This window comes from Primulina huaijiensis, chromosome 15 (genome assembly GCF_012295235.1).
Source record: "Primulina huaijiensis isolate GDHJ02 chromosome 15, ASM1229523v2, whole genome shotgun sequence".
NCBI classification, from domain to species: Eukaryota; Viridiplantae; Streptophyta; class Magnoliopsida; order Lamiales; family Gesneriaceae; genus Primulina; species Primulina huaijiensis.
The window spans coordinates 23232948-23246119 of record NC_133320.1 but is presented as its reverse complement, the minus strand read 5'-3'; the positions used below and the strand labels follow the sequence as shown (position 1 = coordinate 23246119).

The window sequence follows — 13172 nt, the reverse complement described above, 5'->3', positions numbered from 1 at the left end:
CAATAAATTTAGAATCTAACTTAATAATATGTGAAGCTACGAAACCAACCTATCAGAGGATAGCTAACAAGTCGAGAAAGTGGGCAATTAAGCATTTCCGGTTAGGATATATCACAATGGATAGAACATCGAACATAATGGTGAAAGAAATGCCAAAATTCTTCTCTCATCAGTGTGGGGAAAAATTCAACAAAATCCCTTCTCATCTAAGGAGCTTGAGTGATAGCTAACAGGTTGACAAAGTAGAATAAGAAATATAAATGAGAAGATAAATTATTTCTTCCCACAAAGGCAAGGCTACCATTAGCATAGCAAAACTGTCTATTAGCCTATTCTTGATGCCTGTGATTCAGCTCTAACTGTTAGCAGATGTTGGTTTTCACAAACAATAGAAAAAAGATTTGTGACAGATTAAGCAGCAGCATATTGGTTTCGTAGAATGTGTTTAACGACTTCGTAAAATGAAACCACAATCCCTACCGAAGGACCAGCACGGGCAATACGGGGACCAACTCCAGTAAACAAACCTTTCGTCCCCCCATCCCTGTGAAATTGCAGGTACAATGTCAAAAATCGTTTGAAAAAAATGTCATATACAGATACAACACCTAAAATGTGGTGAGAGAGTATTAAGCACTGCTTATTTTGATCATTTTGAAAGTTTTTAACAAAGACATAATGTGCTATGAAAAAAAGGGCCAACGTGGACGTATGGGTTTTGGTTCCGAAGGAAGAATCCCATTAAAAGTACGAACAGGTACAGGTTTTCTGCCTATCAATCTCAGAAGCCTGCAGAAATGCTGTGCAGCCGACAAACCAGAAATCACCAAGTCCAAGTAACTAAAATTGCTTGTTCATGCAATTGATTCCCCAGATGAAAAATGCTATTGAAGAACATAATGGATCATAGTACACCAAAAATTTGAACGGGCAGTCATTTGTAGACATACCTCCATATCTCCAATAGGGTCTGTCTCGTACTCATCTTCAATGCCCTCATGGGATCCTTCTGCAAAATGCAGCATTACATTACCATATTAGTTAGAATACAACTCATTTTCACATACGATAAAATATTCACTTTGGTGCAAAAACTTCAACATAGTTTAAGATGGCTAAATTTTTTCCTTCTTCTACAAGGAAAAAACACTAAAATGACAAATGCCAATTGAAATGTTAAGTTGCACCAGAGGGACAATGTAATAAATCCGTACACAGTCTGTTATCAGCTTGACTGCTTGAACTTATACAGGTTCTCACAACACTTTACAGACAAATCCCTTGCCATTCACATTCACAAATCATTCTCTCACCATTCACATTCACAAATCATTTGCTCCAAATCAGGATTATTCATCAGTAGATTAATCTTGCAGTTTGATTGTATGACACAAATGAATGATCCCAAGATCTCAAAGTTTAGCAAGCTACAGCATTTATTGGGGCCATTACAAAAACAGAAATTAATAGAATTTAGGTAGAAACTGGACATGCAGGCTGTGCAAGTACTAGTAAACAACTAATCAAGAAGGAGAAACAACCTCAATTTGCCTGCGGGTTTTTGCAACATCAAGTGGACATGTAGCAGCAGCAGCAAGGCTTCCAGCAACAAAACCAGCGGAAAAATTTGCCCCAAGTATACTGGCTGCATTAGCTTCATCTCCAACAAGACCTAAAAGCCGCCTTCTTACCTGGAAACAAATTTTTACACAAAGGCATATATATCACACAAAATATTTGCACAATTCCATATAAACAAAGAACAAGGAATGAGGTAACACCAGCTCAAGGGTTGGCCAGCAGATGGAAGAGAAAGGAACATCACGAGCAAGCTGAGCACCAAGGCCCGTCCACAAGACACGGTATCTTTGCACTGCATCAAAAAATTCTATGCTATAGGTAAATAATTAAGATATAAATAGCTAAATAAATCATTACATTCATTCGGAACAGTAAAATTCATTAACTGACTAAACAAAGCTCAAATTTTGCTTAGATCCCTCCTTGGGTAAAGGGATTTGCAATTGCCAGTAGTAGAGAAAAAGTATCATTTATTTGAGACAGAAAAAACAACTGAGAGAAAGGAAAAGAACTATTGTCTGCCTATAACATGAATATAGTCTAGAAATGGCCATAGAAGCTAAATCATTCTTTTAAGGATTAGAAAGGCCATCAACCAAAAATTACAATGCCCCAGTAGTAAGTGCAGAAGATCAACTTTCACATAAATAAAGAAATCTGACTTACAGCTGTTTTTTAAGTTGCTTGTGCTCTTGACCCCTGGAATATCGTCAATTAATGTTTTCAAGACTCCAGGGGGTCTTTTATCACCATTGACATGCTTAAACGCCTACACAGTGAGAGAGAACAGTTATACAGGTATAAGAAAGTGAAGAACAAGAGAAGAAAATCTGTCCACAACAAATATATCAAACACCTGCATTCGTGTTTTGGCACGCTCAATGGGATAGCAACTTGTGCAAGCTAGTGAACGCGCCATTGAACCAGCCAGCAAAGGTGTGTATGGCTCTAAGATAGGAGCACTCTGTACAGCAAATTCCTCTAACATGTTATGGAAAATGTCATAGCAAGGTAAGTATATGCCAACCTGTTTATCAAACATTAAAGTGCCTTACTCGGATTGAAACGGAGGGATTCAATAAAAAACAAAGACACGTGGTAACTGATGGATTTTCTTAGAAGTTATTAACTCACAGTGGGCACAGCAAGCGCTAATCCAGCATTTGTGCCTCTCCAAAGTCTGGAAAATCCTTCCTGTTGAATGCATGTAAGCAACTACATAAGCCACAACACACAATATTATCTGCAAAAGATATGCCATAGAAACAGAATAAGTTTGAATATTGCATCCAGAAGATAAAATTATCACCAAAACAAACAAATGACATGAAATTCATCTACATCACCACATATATAATTGTAGGATGTGGCAACAAAATACAAAGCAGAAATCATATTAGCTTCGTAACGACATCTGTCCAAAGATGAATAAATATCACTAACCTGTTGTATGATTTTGTAAAACACATCGAGTGTCCCTTCGTAATGGAAACAATCAGGTGGGCAAATTGCCACCGTACCATGAACCCCAGCTCGCGTGCATGAGGGAGAACACCTTAGATCAGCAAACATCTAGGAAACACATTGCAGTACACAAATCAAATTTCATTTCCAGCGACAAGAGACCATACATATTCAACCAGATCAACCATGGTGAATATACCTAGTGGTTCGAAAATATAAACTTTTCTGAAAACATTGCATCATAGCGGTTGTAACTAAACATTTATCGATACTATATCGGATGTGTATCATGAATATGCTATTAATGACAGTAAGAGAAGGAAATCATAATCTCTTCAATTTAATTGTCCGACCGAAATCCTTCGAAGATGGTGAGGGACACAATAATAGGAACGTAAAGTGAGTCTACTCGGACCACAAACCTGGCCAGCATCCTGGCTTGATTTGAGGTAAGGATTTTCCAAACTCTTGTGAGCTCAAAAGTTTCTGCTATCACGACCTCAAAAATAATTTTTAAAGTATTTTTAAATTTTGATAAATATAAACATTAGTAATAATTTTACACACACATGGTTTATGAGCTCAAACTAATGATTTGAACTGCGAACAAAATCTAATCTCACAAATCAAGCTCAAACTCAAGCACCATCATTTTGAGCTCAAGCTTAATTTCCATAGTCGAGATCAACTCGTTTGAACCTCTAGAAGATAACCTTGAATAATATCAGTACATCAACAACGTTTTTCAAGACAATGTATGACTGTCACTATAGAGTTGAAGGTTTCAATAAAAGCTCAAATTCTTTTTTAGCAAAACTAACATCGGAAATGTATACAAAACACGTAAAAGAACAATGTAAAAAAAATAGTTTGTATTCTGGCAATATAAAATGTTGAATATCTTCATGATGAGATTCGAACAAAGCATAAATCGATGAATTGAGACGGGATATCAAAATAAAAACAGCAAATTTCTAACATTGCCAATATTATGTCATCTAGATCTTACCTTCTCCCAAAAATTAGCATTCTTCAATTTTTAATGGAGCGCAAATCCAGAATTTATCAGCATAAAAAATACCAATCCACAGAAATCTAGTTAACATATATTAACCTAGGGTCAACTCCTTCTGAACCATTTAGCAATTGATAAATGCAAAAAATTCAATTAGTCATGTATGGGCAATGGCTAGTGAAGAAACTAATGAACAGGAAAAAATAAATGAAAACAAAAAAAATCACACCAACCATGTGGGGTCCAAAAAATGCCATGCGACTTATAACATTACTTAATGGGTTGTAAGGGACTCCTGCAGCCTGAGCCTGCAATCTCGTCTGCAATGTTCAAAAGTTAAATAATAAGAAAATAATGAAGTTTATAATATAAAACTTCACTTGAGTACCAAAAAGACCCAAATGAGAAGGGGGGAAGAGTCCATACCAAATCATACTTTTCACGCCATAAAAGTTGCACTTAAAATGTAAAGGAACCAAGGTCGTAGACAAACTTTTTTCATTAACTACGAAAAAAGTTTCATCAGACCCGAAACCTGGAACTGAAATTTGCAAGAAATCTCATTGATCTGACAACTGCAGCCAACAGTTGCTGCAAGTACAGGCAAAATATCCAACAAGAACCAACCCGAATATTTGAGTTGGAAGGCATAAAAAGCACAAGATAAGCATTATCGAATTGCAGATGTTCAAAGATTAAGCAAACAACAGGATATAAAAAGCATTAATGTACCTTTGCAACATCAAGTGGGTTAACCAAAATGGCTGATAAAAATGCAGCTCCAGCAGCAGAAAATGCACGCTCACGCAGACCCAACAGGTCATCCAAAGAAGTGTTAAGGTGAGCCTGTAGCTCTGAAGTTCCAGTAACTTCAGTTCCATCCTGAATCAACAACATTGAATCAGACATCAAGGATACACCATTATCAACTTCCAGAATTCTGGAGGTCTGCTTGCTTGTGCTCATCCTTGAAGTCTTGCGGTGCTGTGATTCTTTAGCACCCTCTGTATCACACGCCCTTTTTCAAATCAAATTCTAACCATGAATAAAATATGGATCGACCTGAAATTAAAAACTTCATAATGTCACGTTTCCGCATGTAGGCAATAATATTCATTTTACACGTGAACTAAATAACTCTTGCACAACCTCGACACTTCGCTTTCTATATTCAACCATCCGACAGAGAAAATAACCAAAATAAGAAGAATACAGCTCAGAAAACCAATAACCAACAATTTTATTGATAAAGTAAACCCAAATGACCAAAAAAAAAAAGGAAAAAGAAAATCACATTCCGACGCACACAAAACCGCATAGAGTTAAACTTCCGATTAATCAATAAATCCAAATATAATACAGTAATATGGTCTTTAGTTAACGGGCTACATTTGGTAGCATAGATATAAATTCATTTCTAAACAAAAAATGGGACAGGCATAAAAACATTGTTCTAGACTGCCTCTTCTATCATTTCCACGGAAGGCTGTAAATCTCAGCGTTTTCTCTCCCCATTCGAGTTTACGCTCACTCCAAGAGAGTGGTGGTATTAAGATTCCAAAACAAAACCTAAAAAAAATCGACAACATAATAACAAATAACAACATTTCAATACCATCTTTGCAAAACTCTGCCAACAAATACGATTAAACATCAATCCTCCCGGAAAGAAAACAACATAATCAAACAGTATATATCCTATAAATAAAACGCAAAATATCAGAAACTAAAACACCAAAACAATAAAACAACGACCAAACTAGCCTTTTATGATGTCAAGTTTGAATCATGTGCCGTTGAGTTTTGAAAGTGAAGAGCAAAAAGCACTGATTATTTGTTTCTTTCTAGTTTTCTCATATTTAAGGTAAATTACAGAATGACAGCTAATTTCTCCGTGTTCTGGGGGAAGAAGCAACAGTCGCCAGAGAGAGAGGTAACAGAGCAAGCCTTTCGACTTTTAGGGGGCCGATTGGTTCATTTGATAAAGTAGGTTTATTTTTTTTAATCACTTTATCTTTTGTTTGGTACGCGTAACTATTTAATTAAGTCAATCTCTACTATGAATGATATGATTATATTAGGTAGGTTAAAATAATACCTCCTCACTTACTAGAATTATTTATCACACTCTTAATTCATCTTATTTTTCCAATTTTACCCTTTTCTTAAATTCAAACTCACCACCACTTCCTTCCACCGACCGTCCACCGACAACCGCCGGCCGCCGCCGGCCTCGCCGCCGCTTCAGGCCGACCATCGCCGAAGATTCCGGCCGACCACCGCCTGCCGCCTCCAACCTCCGGGCGACCACCGCCGTCGCCGACCACCGCAGCCGTCTCCGGCCGACCCCGCCGCCGTCGGAATGGAAGAAGAAAAAAAAGGAAGAAATGGAAATTTTGTCATTTTATCAAAAAATTCAAAATTATCCCACACTTAAAAATCATATCAAACATAATACAATTTTACATTTTATATTACATTTTTATCACAATCATTTTTTTTATCATTTACATATTAATCATTAATTTATTTTATACTCCAAACCAAACGTAATCTTAGAGTTTTTATGTGGTCCGCCGCCGAAATTAGAATTAAAAAAAAAAAAAATCTGTTATGGCTCCACGCCACTACTTTTGTGTGTGTCACAATTAAATAACCGAATTGTGGGGTGCCTACGTTCAGATGTGGACCCCATAAGTTGAATGGTTTAATAAATTCTGTTTAACTAGGTATAGTCACCTCAATTTTTGAGGTGTTTATCCAAATTTGTTGTGCAACATATGATCAATTTTATTTTACTTTAAAGATGATGAATATGTGTTTATATTTGTATATGTCTAATTTTATATTTTATCTTTTGTTAATGTATGACAATTAAATAAATATAAACTAAAGTAAAGCAAATGTAGATTTCTTTGTAATTAATTAATATAGCTAGGAAACAATATATACAACGTTTTATTAAAAGACTAATCAAGTTTGATCTGTTTGTGTAAAAAAAAACTTAAAAACAAATGAAAATAACTTTTGTTAATGTTAAATATGGGGAGAAAAAATGTTAGTATTGTAGATACTAAAAGCTATAATGAATGAGTTTATGCATACGTGACATGTTTGGGTGTAAACTGATATGTTAGATGTGGAAACATATAAATTTGAAAATGTTTAAACTTATAATCCTTAATTTGGTTAGAGTTGAGTATGCATGTTGTAACGTGCAAAAGATTTATTGAACTTATTTGAAAAATAAAGAAGCTAACAAGTTTGAATGAATCTAAGCTAAGTAAGAGCAATAAGCAAGAAATTAACAACTAACCATACTGGATAATAATTAACGTTTTTTTCCCTTACTATTTTTTTTTGAGAAAAAGGTCACCAATTAGCAGTTATTATGTTAACATGGTTCATGTATTTTGCTAATTGTATGTGTCAGTAATCAAAATCCTGAAGTTGTTTAGACCAAGGGAAGATATATTCTAGCTTATCTATTCTACAAGTTCGATCAATGTTGTTACTGTGAAGCTATGGTTAAGGTATACGTGATCTTTTTGTCTAGCCATTGGATAAAAATAAAAAACACAAAATATTTTTATACATGTTGGAGATAGTTACTATTTTTTAAGTTTTAGTAATGGGCACGTTTTTTTTTATACATACTATTTTCTCTTGTACTTAAACGTTTATATTTCAAAAAATTTTAATGCATTATATTGTTTAAATAATAATGTTTATAAGAAATTAAGTATAAATTACGTTTAAAAATATACACATTACAAACAAAATCTATCGTTAAGCTTGGATGCAGTTAAATTGTAAGTGCTTGAGCATGACAGATAAACACTAAGGGACACGAACATGCTTAATACACTCTCGATTTTGAGAATCATGATTTGTTGGTATTTAATTATTTATTTAATTATAGACATGTATAAAATTATATTTTCACAATTTTGGTTTTATTGTGAGTAATAATAAATTCAAAAATATTAAATAATACATGATAATCAGAACTTTCAAGTCAATAAATATATTAAATTCGAAAATCCTGTTCAAGGATTTTGGAATTTAGGGCTAGAGTATCAATCAAATTAGGAAGAAAATTATAAATGCAAGTACAAGAAAACAGAATGCATTCAACTACCCAACCTAATATAAATTTTGAAAACTTTATAAAATTGAAGACCGAGTTTTTGAAATTAGCAAGGTTAAATGTATGGAAGGAACATCTCGAAATTATTGAAGAATTATCACAAAATTATGAAAGAAAATCAACTGAACTATGATAAGATTTTCAAAACACCTCTATAAATACCCAAGCCCAAATTTTCAAAAAGAATACATAACTCTATATTTTTTAAATTCTCTCTCCCAAGTGCTGTCAAATTTTCGAGTCAAAGTTCTACCAAATATCAAAGTGTTGCACAAATGCTGTCCGAATACCTATAGTGGTTCTTCAAGGATTTCGAACCAAGCCATCCACATACACGTGTTTTTTATCAAGTCTGAGGTAAACAAGCTTATGTTTTAAAATAATTTGTATATGAATTATTTCAATTCGTTTTGAAAGTTTTGGTCGATCATTATTATTTTTCTTCCTCTTCTTGTTATATGATACTCTATGTTTTGGCACTGTGAGTATTCAGCTGTATATGAGCGAAAATCTCAATGTATGATAAGTTTATGACTCTTACACGGTGATGGAAAATAAAATAATCTAAGTGTCTAGGACAATTTTATGTTATGTTTATGCTCATGATATAAGTTATACGAACTATGTTATGCATGATATGCTAATTTTTGAAAATCATGCATATTTGTTATGTATGTGTTCGAACAACCATCATTTATTGAGTGACGGCTATATCGGTCACCTCTTATTCTAACGTTCTCAGATAAGTTAGAAGAAGAAATCAAGGAAGAGGAGCAAGACCAATTTTGAGGTTAATAATAAAATGAATCAAAAAATTTATTTTAGTTTCGCTTATTTAAGTTTTAAATTCAAGTTGTAAACGCTTCAACATATTTTTTCCGTTTTCAAAATTTATATATTGTAAATGTGAATTTATTTTATAAATTGGTTTTTATTTATACCGTACTACAAAACTTATTGTTTATCAATAATGCGATGGTTGAACATCATCAAATATTCACGTTGGGTATCGAAGCGTGACATCGAGTTTGTACATATTCCATTTTTAATACAATTCTTTGCAAACTCGTAGAGACTGTGAGTAATTTTCATGCAACAATATTATGTAAAATACCTTTTGTTTTATTAGAATAAATACCAAAAGATATTGAAATGTATGTTGAATTCTTGGGAACTTGCACAAACACCTGTCAAAGCAGAGTGGACACGTGTAAAAGTTACCGTGACACCGAGCAAATTTTTATGGCCATTTTATTCTGATCAATTACATATGTCCACTATTGCAATAAAGAACATATATGTAATAAAATAAAAATAATAATATAAATCTTCAGTATTCATTCAAGCAAATTTTTATGACCATTTTATTCTGATCAATTTCAGATGTCCACTATTGCAATAAAGAACCTTACGAGCGCAGACCCATCTCCTTTTTTCAATCATATCCACATAAGATTATCAGTAAAACGTCCAAAATCTGATATGCACAAGCTACAGCCGGACCCGCGGAAGAATATGACAAAATGGTCAAACAAAACCAGAAATCCAAAATCGAGAAAGGGTTAGTAGATTCATATCCCGGTTACACGGTTTTATCTATATATATGTATATTGCTGTGCAACAGGGACACAATGAGTCATGGATTTGGAGAAGCATACGCGACGAGGTCCGAGGAAGAAGGTTTCGGAGGAACCTATGCACCGAACCAGACCCTGGCTAAGGAAGACGAGGACGATAAAGTTGTTCCTGAGAATCAAGGGAGTGAAGTGAAGGAGAAGGAAAGAGGTTGAAATCAGAGCAAGAACGCACAGTAAAAAGAGACTCTTGATGATGAACCAGAAGTACTCTATATATGTTTTTTTATATCTTTTATTTTATTTTATTAATTTTTTTTTGAAACAACCTTTTATTTTTTAAAATAAAAAAAAGGTGGAAACTGAATGCTGTAAGTGCCCTTTTTAGAGAGCACAAACTCTTGTGCGTTGGATAAATCAAAGTATGACACGCGTGTTTTGTATGACCTGAAACCGTACAAAAACAGGCCGATAACAACTTATTCCTGCTTTCATATACGTAGATGTAGATATAAAAGTCGGTAAAGATCAGATTTACAAAAATGATTTACTCGTGAAATTGTCTCGTAAATATTTTTTGAGTTTTATAGTTTTTTTGTGAGACGGGTCAACTCAATACATAACTAAAGTGAAAAGTAATAATTTAACATAAAAAAAGTAATATTTTCATGGGTCAGGCTCGAATCGAAAATCTATCTCACAAAATTGACTCGTATGAGTTTTTTTTGTGATTTTTTAAAACATGTATATATTTTTATTTTTTTACTAATCCAAATCCCTCCAATTTTTCAAGATACTTCATTAACTTAAATCAAATACCTTCAGTCAGTAATTCCATTTTAAAAATTTTATCTTACCAAATGTTTATTACAATATTTTTAATTCAAATTCCCACCAACATGCCACAAGGCTTGGACTGTTCTTTTTAAGGAGGCAAATACAATGTATGATACTTTTTCGTGGAGAAAAACTAATTTGAAATGGGTTGAGTTCAACCTACTCTTAAGATATTATGACAAGTATGAATCGAATAATCTTAGTTTAAGGTCTAAAGAAAATCATGGACCTCCATTTAAGAATTATTAATAATCATTTGATGCCCTAATGTTAGCATTTCATTAAATGGTCGATCATATAAAACAAAACGAGCAATTAAATAATCTTCCAAGAACAACTAGAAACGAAACTTATTTATAATATTATTATCACAGCATCACTCCAATGAACATTCTCTTATAAAGCCAATTGATTGGTGATATGTTACAAATGCATCCATAAACTTCATTGTACAGTGATCAAATCCCTTGATTTCAACAATACAAAGGTATATGCCGAAGTATACACCATCTATCAATTTCTTCTAGTAAAAACATCGGCATAACAAGAAATTATACAGATAAATATGCTAAATCATATCAACGTTAAAGAAACAGATCAAGAAAGCAAACCTCAGAAGAAAAAGCAATGGCCTCACATAGCATTTCTGTGCTTAATGCTCTTGATAATGCGCGTACACAATGGTATCATATGACCACTATTGTGATAGCCGGAATGGGATTTTTCACCGATGCATATGATCTTTTTTGCATTTCCACTGTCTCTAAACTCTTAGGTCGTCTATACTACTACGATCCCTCCACAGGGAAGCCAGGAAAACTTCCACATTCCGTCAATAACTTAGTTATTGGAGTCGCTCTTGTTGGTACGCTAATGGGGCAATTGGTATTTGGGTACTTGGGAGACAAATTAGGCAGGAAAAAGGTTTATGGCATCACTTTAGTTCTTATGTGCATTTGTGCCATCTGTTCTGGTTTATCATTTGGGCACAGTGCAAAAGCTGTAATCGGAACACTATGTTTCTTTAGGTTCTGGCTCGGATTTGGGATCGGTGGCGACTACCCTTTATCTGCTACTATCATGTCAGAATATGCTAACAAGAAAACTCGTGGGGCATTCATAGCTGCAGTGTTTGCCATGCAAGGAGTTGGGATCGTTTTTGCTGGAGTTGTGTCGATGATCATTTCTAAAATCTTCCTTGACTATTATGAAGCTAAAAAATATACCGAAGTAAATCTTCTCTCAACTGAACCAAATGGGGATTATGCATGGCGAATCGTGCTAATGCTAGGTGCACTTCCGGCCCTCCTCACCTTCTACTGGAGGATGAAAATGCCTGAAACAGCTCGTTACACGGCCATAATCGAAGGGAACGCAAAGCTAGCAGCTTCAGATATGGGCAGAGTTCTTGATTTTGAAATTGAAGCCGAACCTGAAAAGATAGCCCAATTCAATGCGTCTAACGAGTACCCATTGTTCTCGCATGAATTTATAAGACGCCATGGGAGACATCTAATCGGCACAATGACCACATGGTTTCTGCTAGACATAGCATTTTACAGCCAAAATCTCACACAAAAAGACATCTTTCCAACTGTTGGGCTTACCAACAAAGCTGAAAACGTGAGTGCCCTCAGAGAAATGTTCGAAACATCACGTGCAATGTTTGTGATCGCCTTGCTGGGGACTTTTCCGGGATACTGGTTCACCGTAGCTTTCATTGAAAAGATCGGACGTTATTACATACAGTTGGTGGGCTTCTTCATGATGTCCGTTTTCATGCTTACAATGGGTCTGGAGTACGACACGCTGAAGACGAAAGAACACAAATGGACCTTCGCCGCGCTTTATGGGCTCACCTTCTTCTTCGCGAACTTTGGCCCTAATAGCACCACCTTTGTCCTCCCAGCGGAGCTTTTCCCCACGAGGGTCAGGTCAGTTGATTCACATTCAACCTTATATTCCCTGTATTCAAATCCTTACAGAATTTAATTGTTTGTTTTGCACCCGGTTAGGTCCACATGCCATGCATTTAGCGCCGCCTCAGGGAAGGCGGGGGCGATGGTCGGCGCCTTTGGGATTCAATATTACACCCAAGATGAAGAAGTGCCCAAAATCAAGAAAGCTATGATTCTGTTGGCCGTGACAAATTTATTGGGCTTTTTCTGTACTTTTCTTTTGACTGAAACAAAGGGGAGGTCTTTGGAGGAGATTTCCGGTGAAGACGGAGGTGGCGGGGAGGCTCAAATGAACGGAAAATACCCGGTCAGTCAGTCGGAAAATTGGCAAGATTCGAGGAATTATCTTTAAGACGTGGTTTCGAACGTTGATATGAATATGTAAGATACATGCAATTGGTCCAATAAACCATTTGTAGTTACTACGTATATCTAAAATATCCTTAAATTACTTACATATATATATATATGGAGTCATCTTCCTCTCGCTTGGAATATTCTGACAAATCTTCAAACCCTTGATCGATCTCACGTAATCTTCGAACTCCGTGGTGTAAATACAATGTTAGGACTGAAATTAGAGATGTCCAAA

General features: G+C 35.0%; 2 protein-coding genes across 4 annotated transcripts; one reads left to right on the top strand and one right to left on the bottom strand.

Moving 5' to 3' along the window:
* Positions 1–123: 123 nt before the first annotated feature.
* LOC140960404 (mitochondrial carrier protein MTM1-like) lies at positions 124–11355 on the bottom strand. 3 transcript variants are annotated; one of them, XM_073418657.1, is made up of 11 exons: positions 11234–11355; positions 4793–5122; positions 4294–4380; positions 3025–3153; positions 2716–2775; positions 2438–2608; positions 2248–2350; positions 1782–1873; positions 1542–1691; positions 951–1009; positions 124–544 (listed from the first exon to the last, which is right to left on the bottom strand). In XM_073418657.1, the coding sequence occupies exons 2-11, from the start codon at positions 5024–5026 to the stop codon at positions 412–414; spliced, it is 1218 nt and encodes a 405-aa protein (XP_073274758.1). In that variant the 5' UTR covers positions 5027–5122; positions 11234–11355; the 3' UTR covers positions 124–411. The 3 variants fall into 3 exon arrangements, with proteins under 3 accessions (XP_073274758.1, XP_073274756.1, XP_073274757.1); XM_073418655.1 differs by lacking the exon at positions 11234–11355 and adding an exon at positions 5676–6017; XM_073418656.1 differs by lacking the exon at positions 11234–11355 and adding an exon at positions 5825–6017.
* Positions 11250–13063, top strand: LOC140960403 (low affinity inorganic phosphate transporter 4-like). The gene is made up of 2 exons (XM_073418653.1): positions 11250–12556; positions 12638–13063. Exons 1-2 carry the CDS (start codon positions 11250–11252, stop codon positions 12930–12932), a joined length of 1602 nt encoding a protein of 533 aa, XP_073274754.1. The 3' UTR covers positions 12933–13063.
* The last annotated feature ends 109 nt before the right edge of the window (positions 13064–13172 follow it).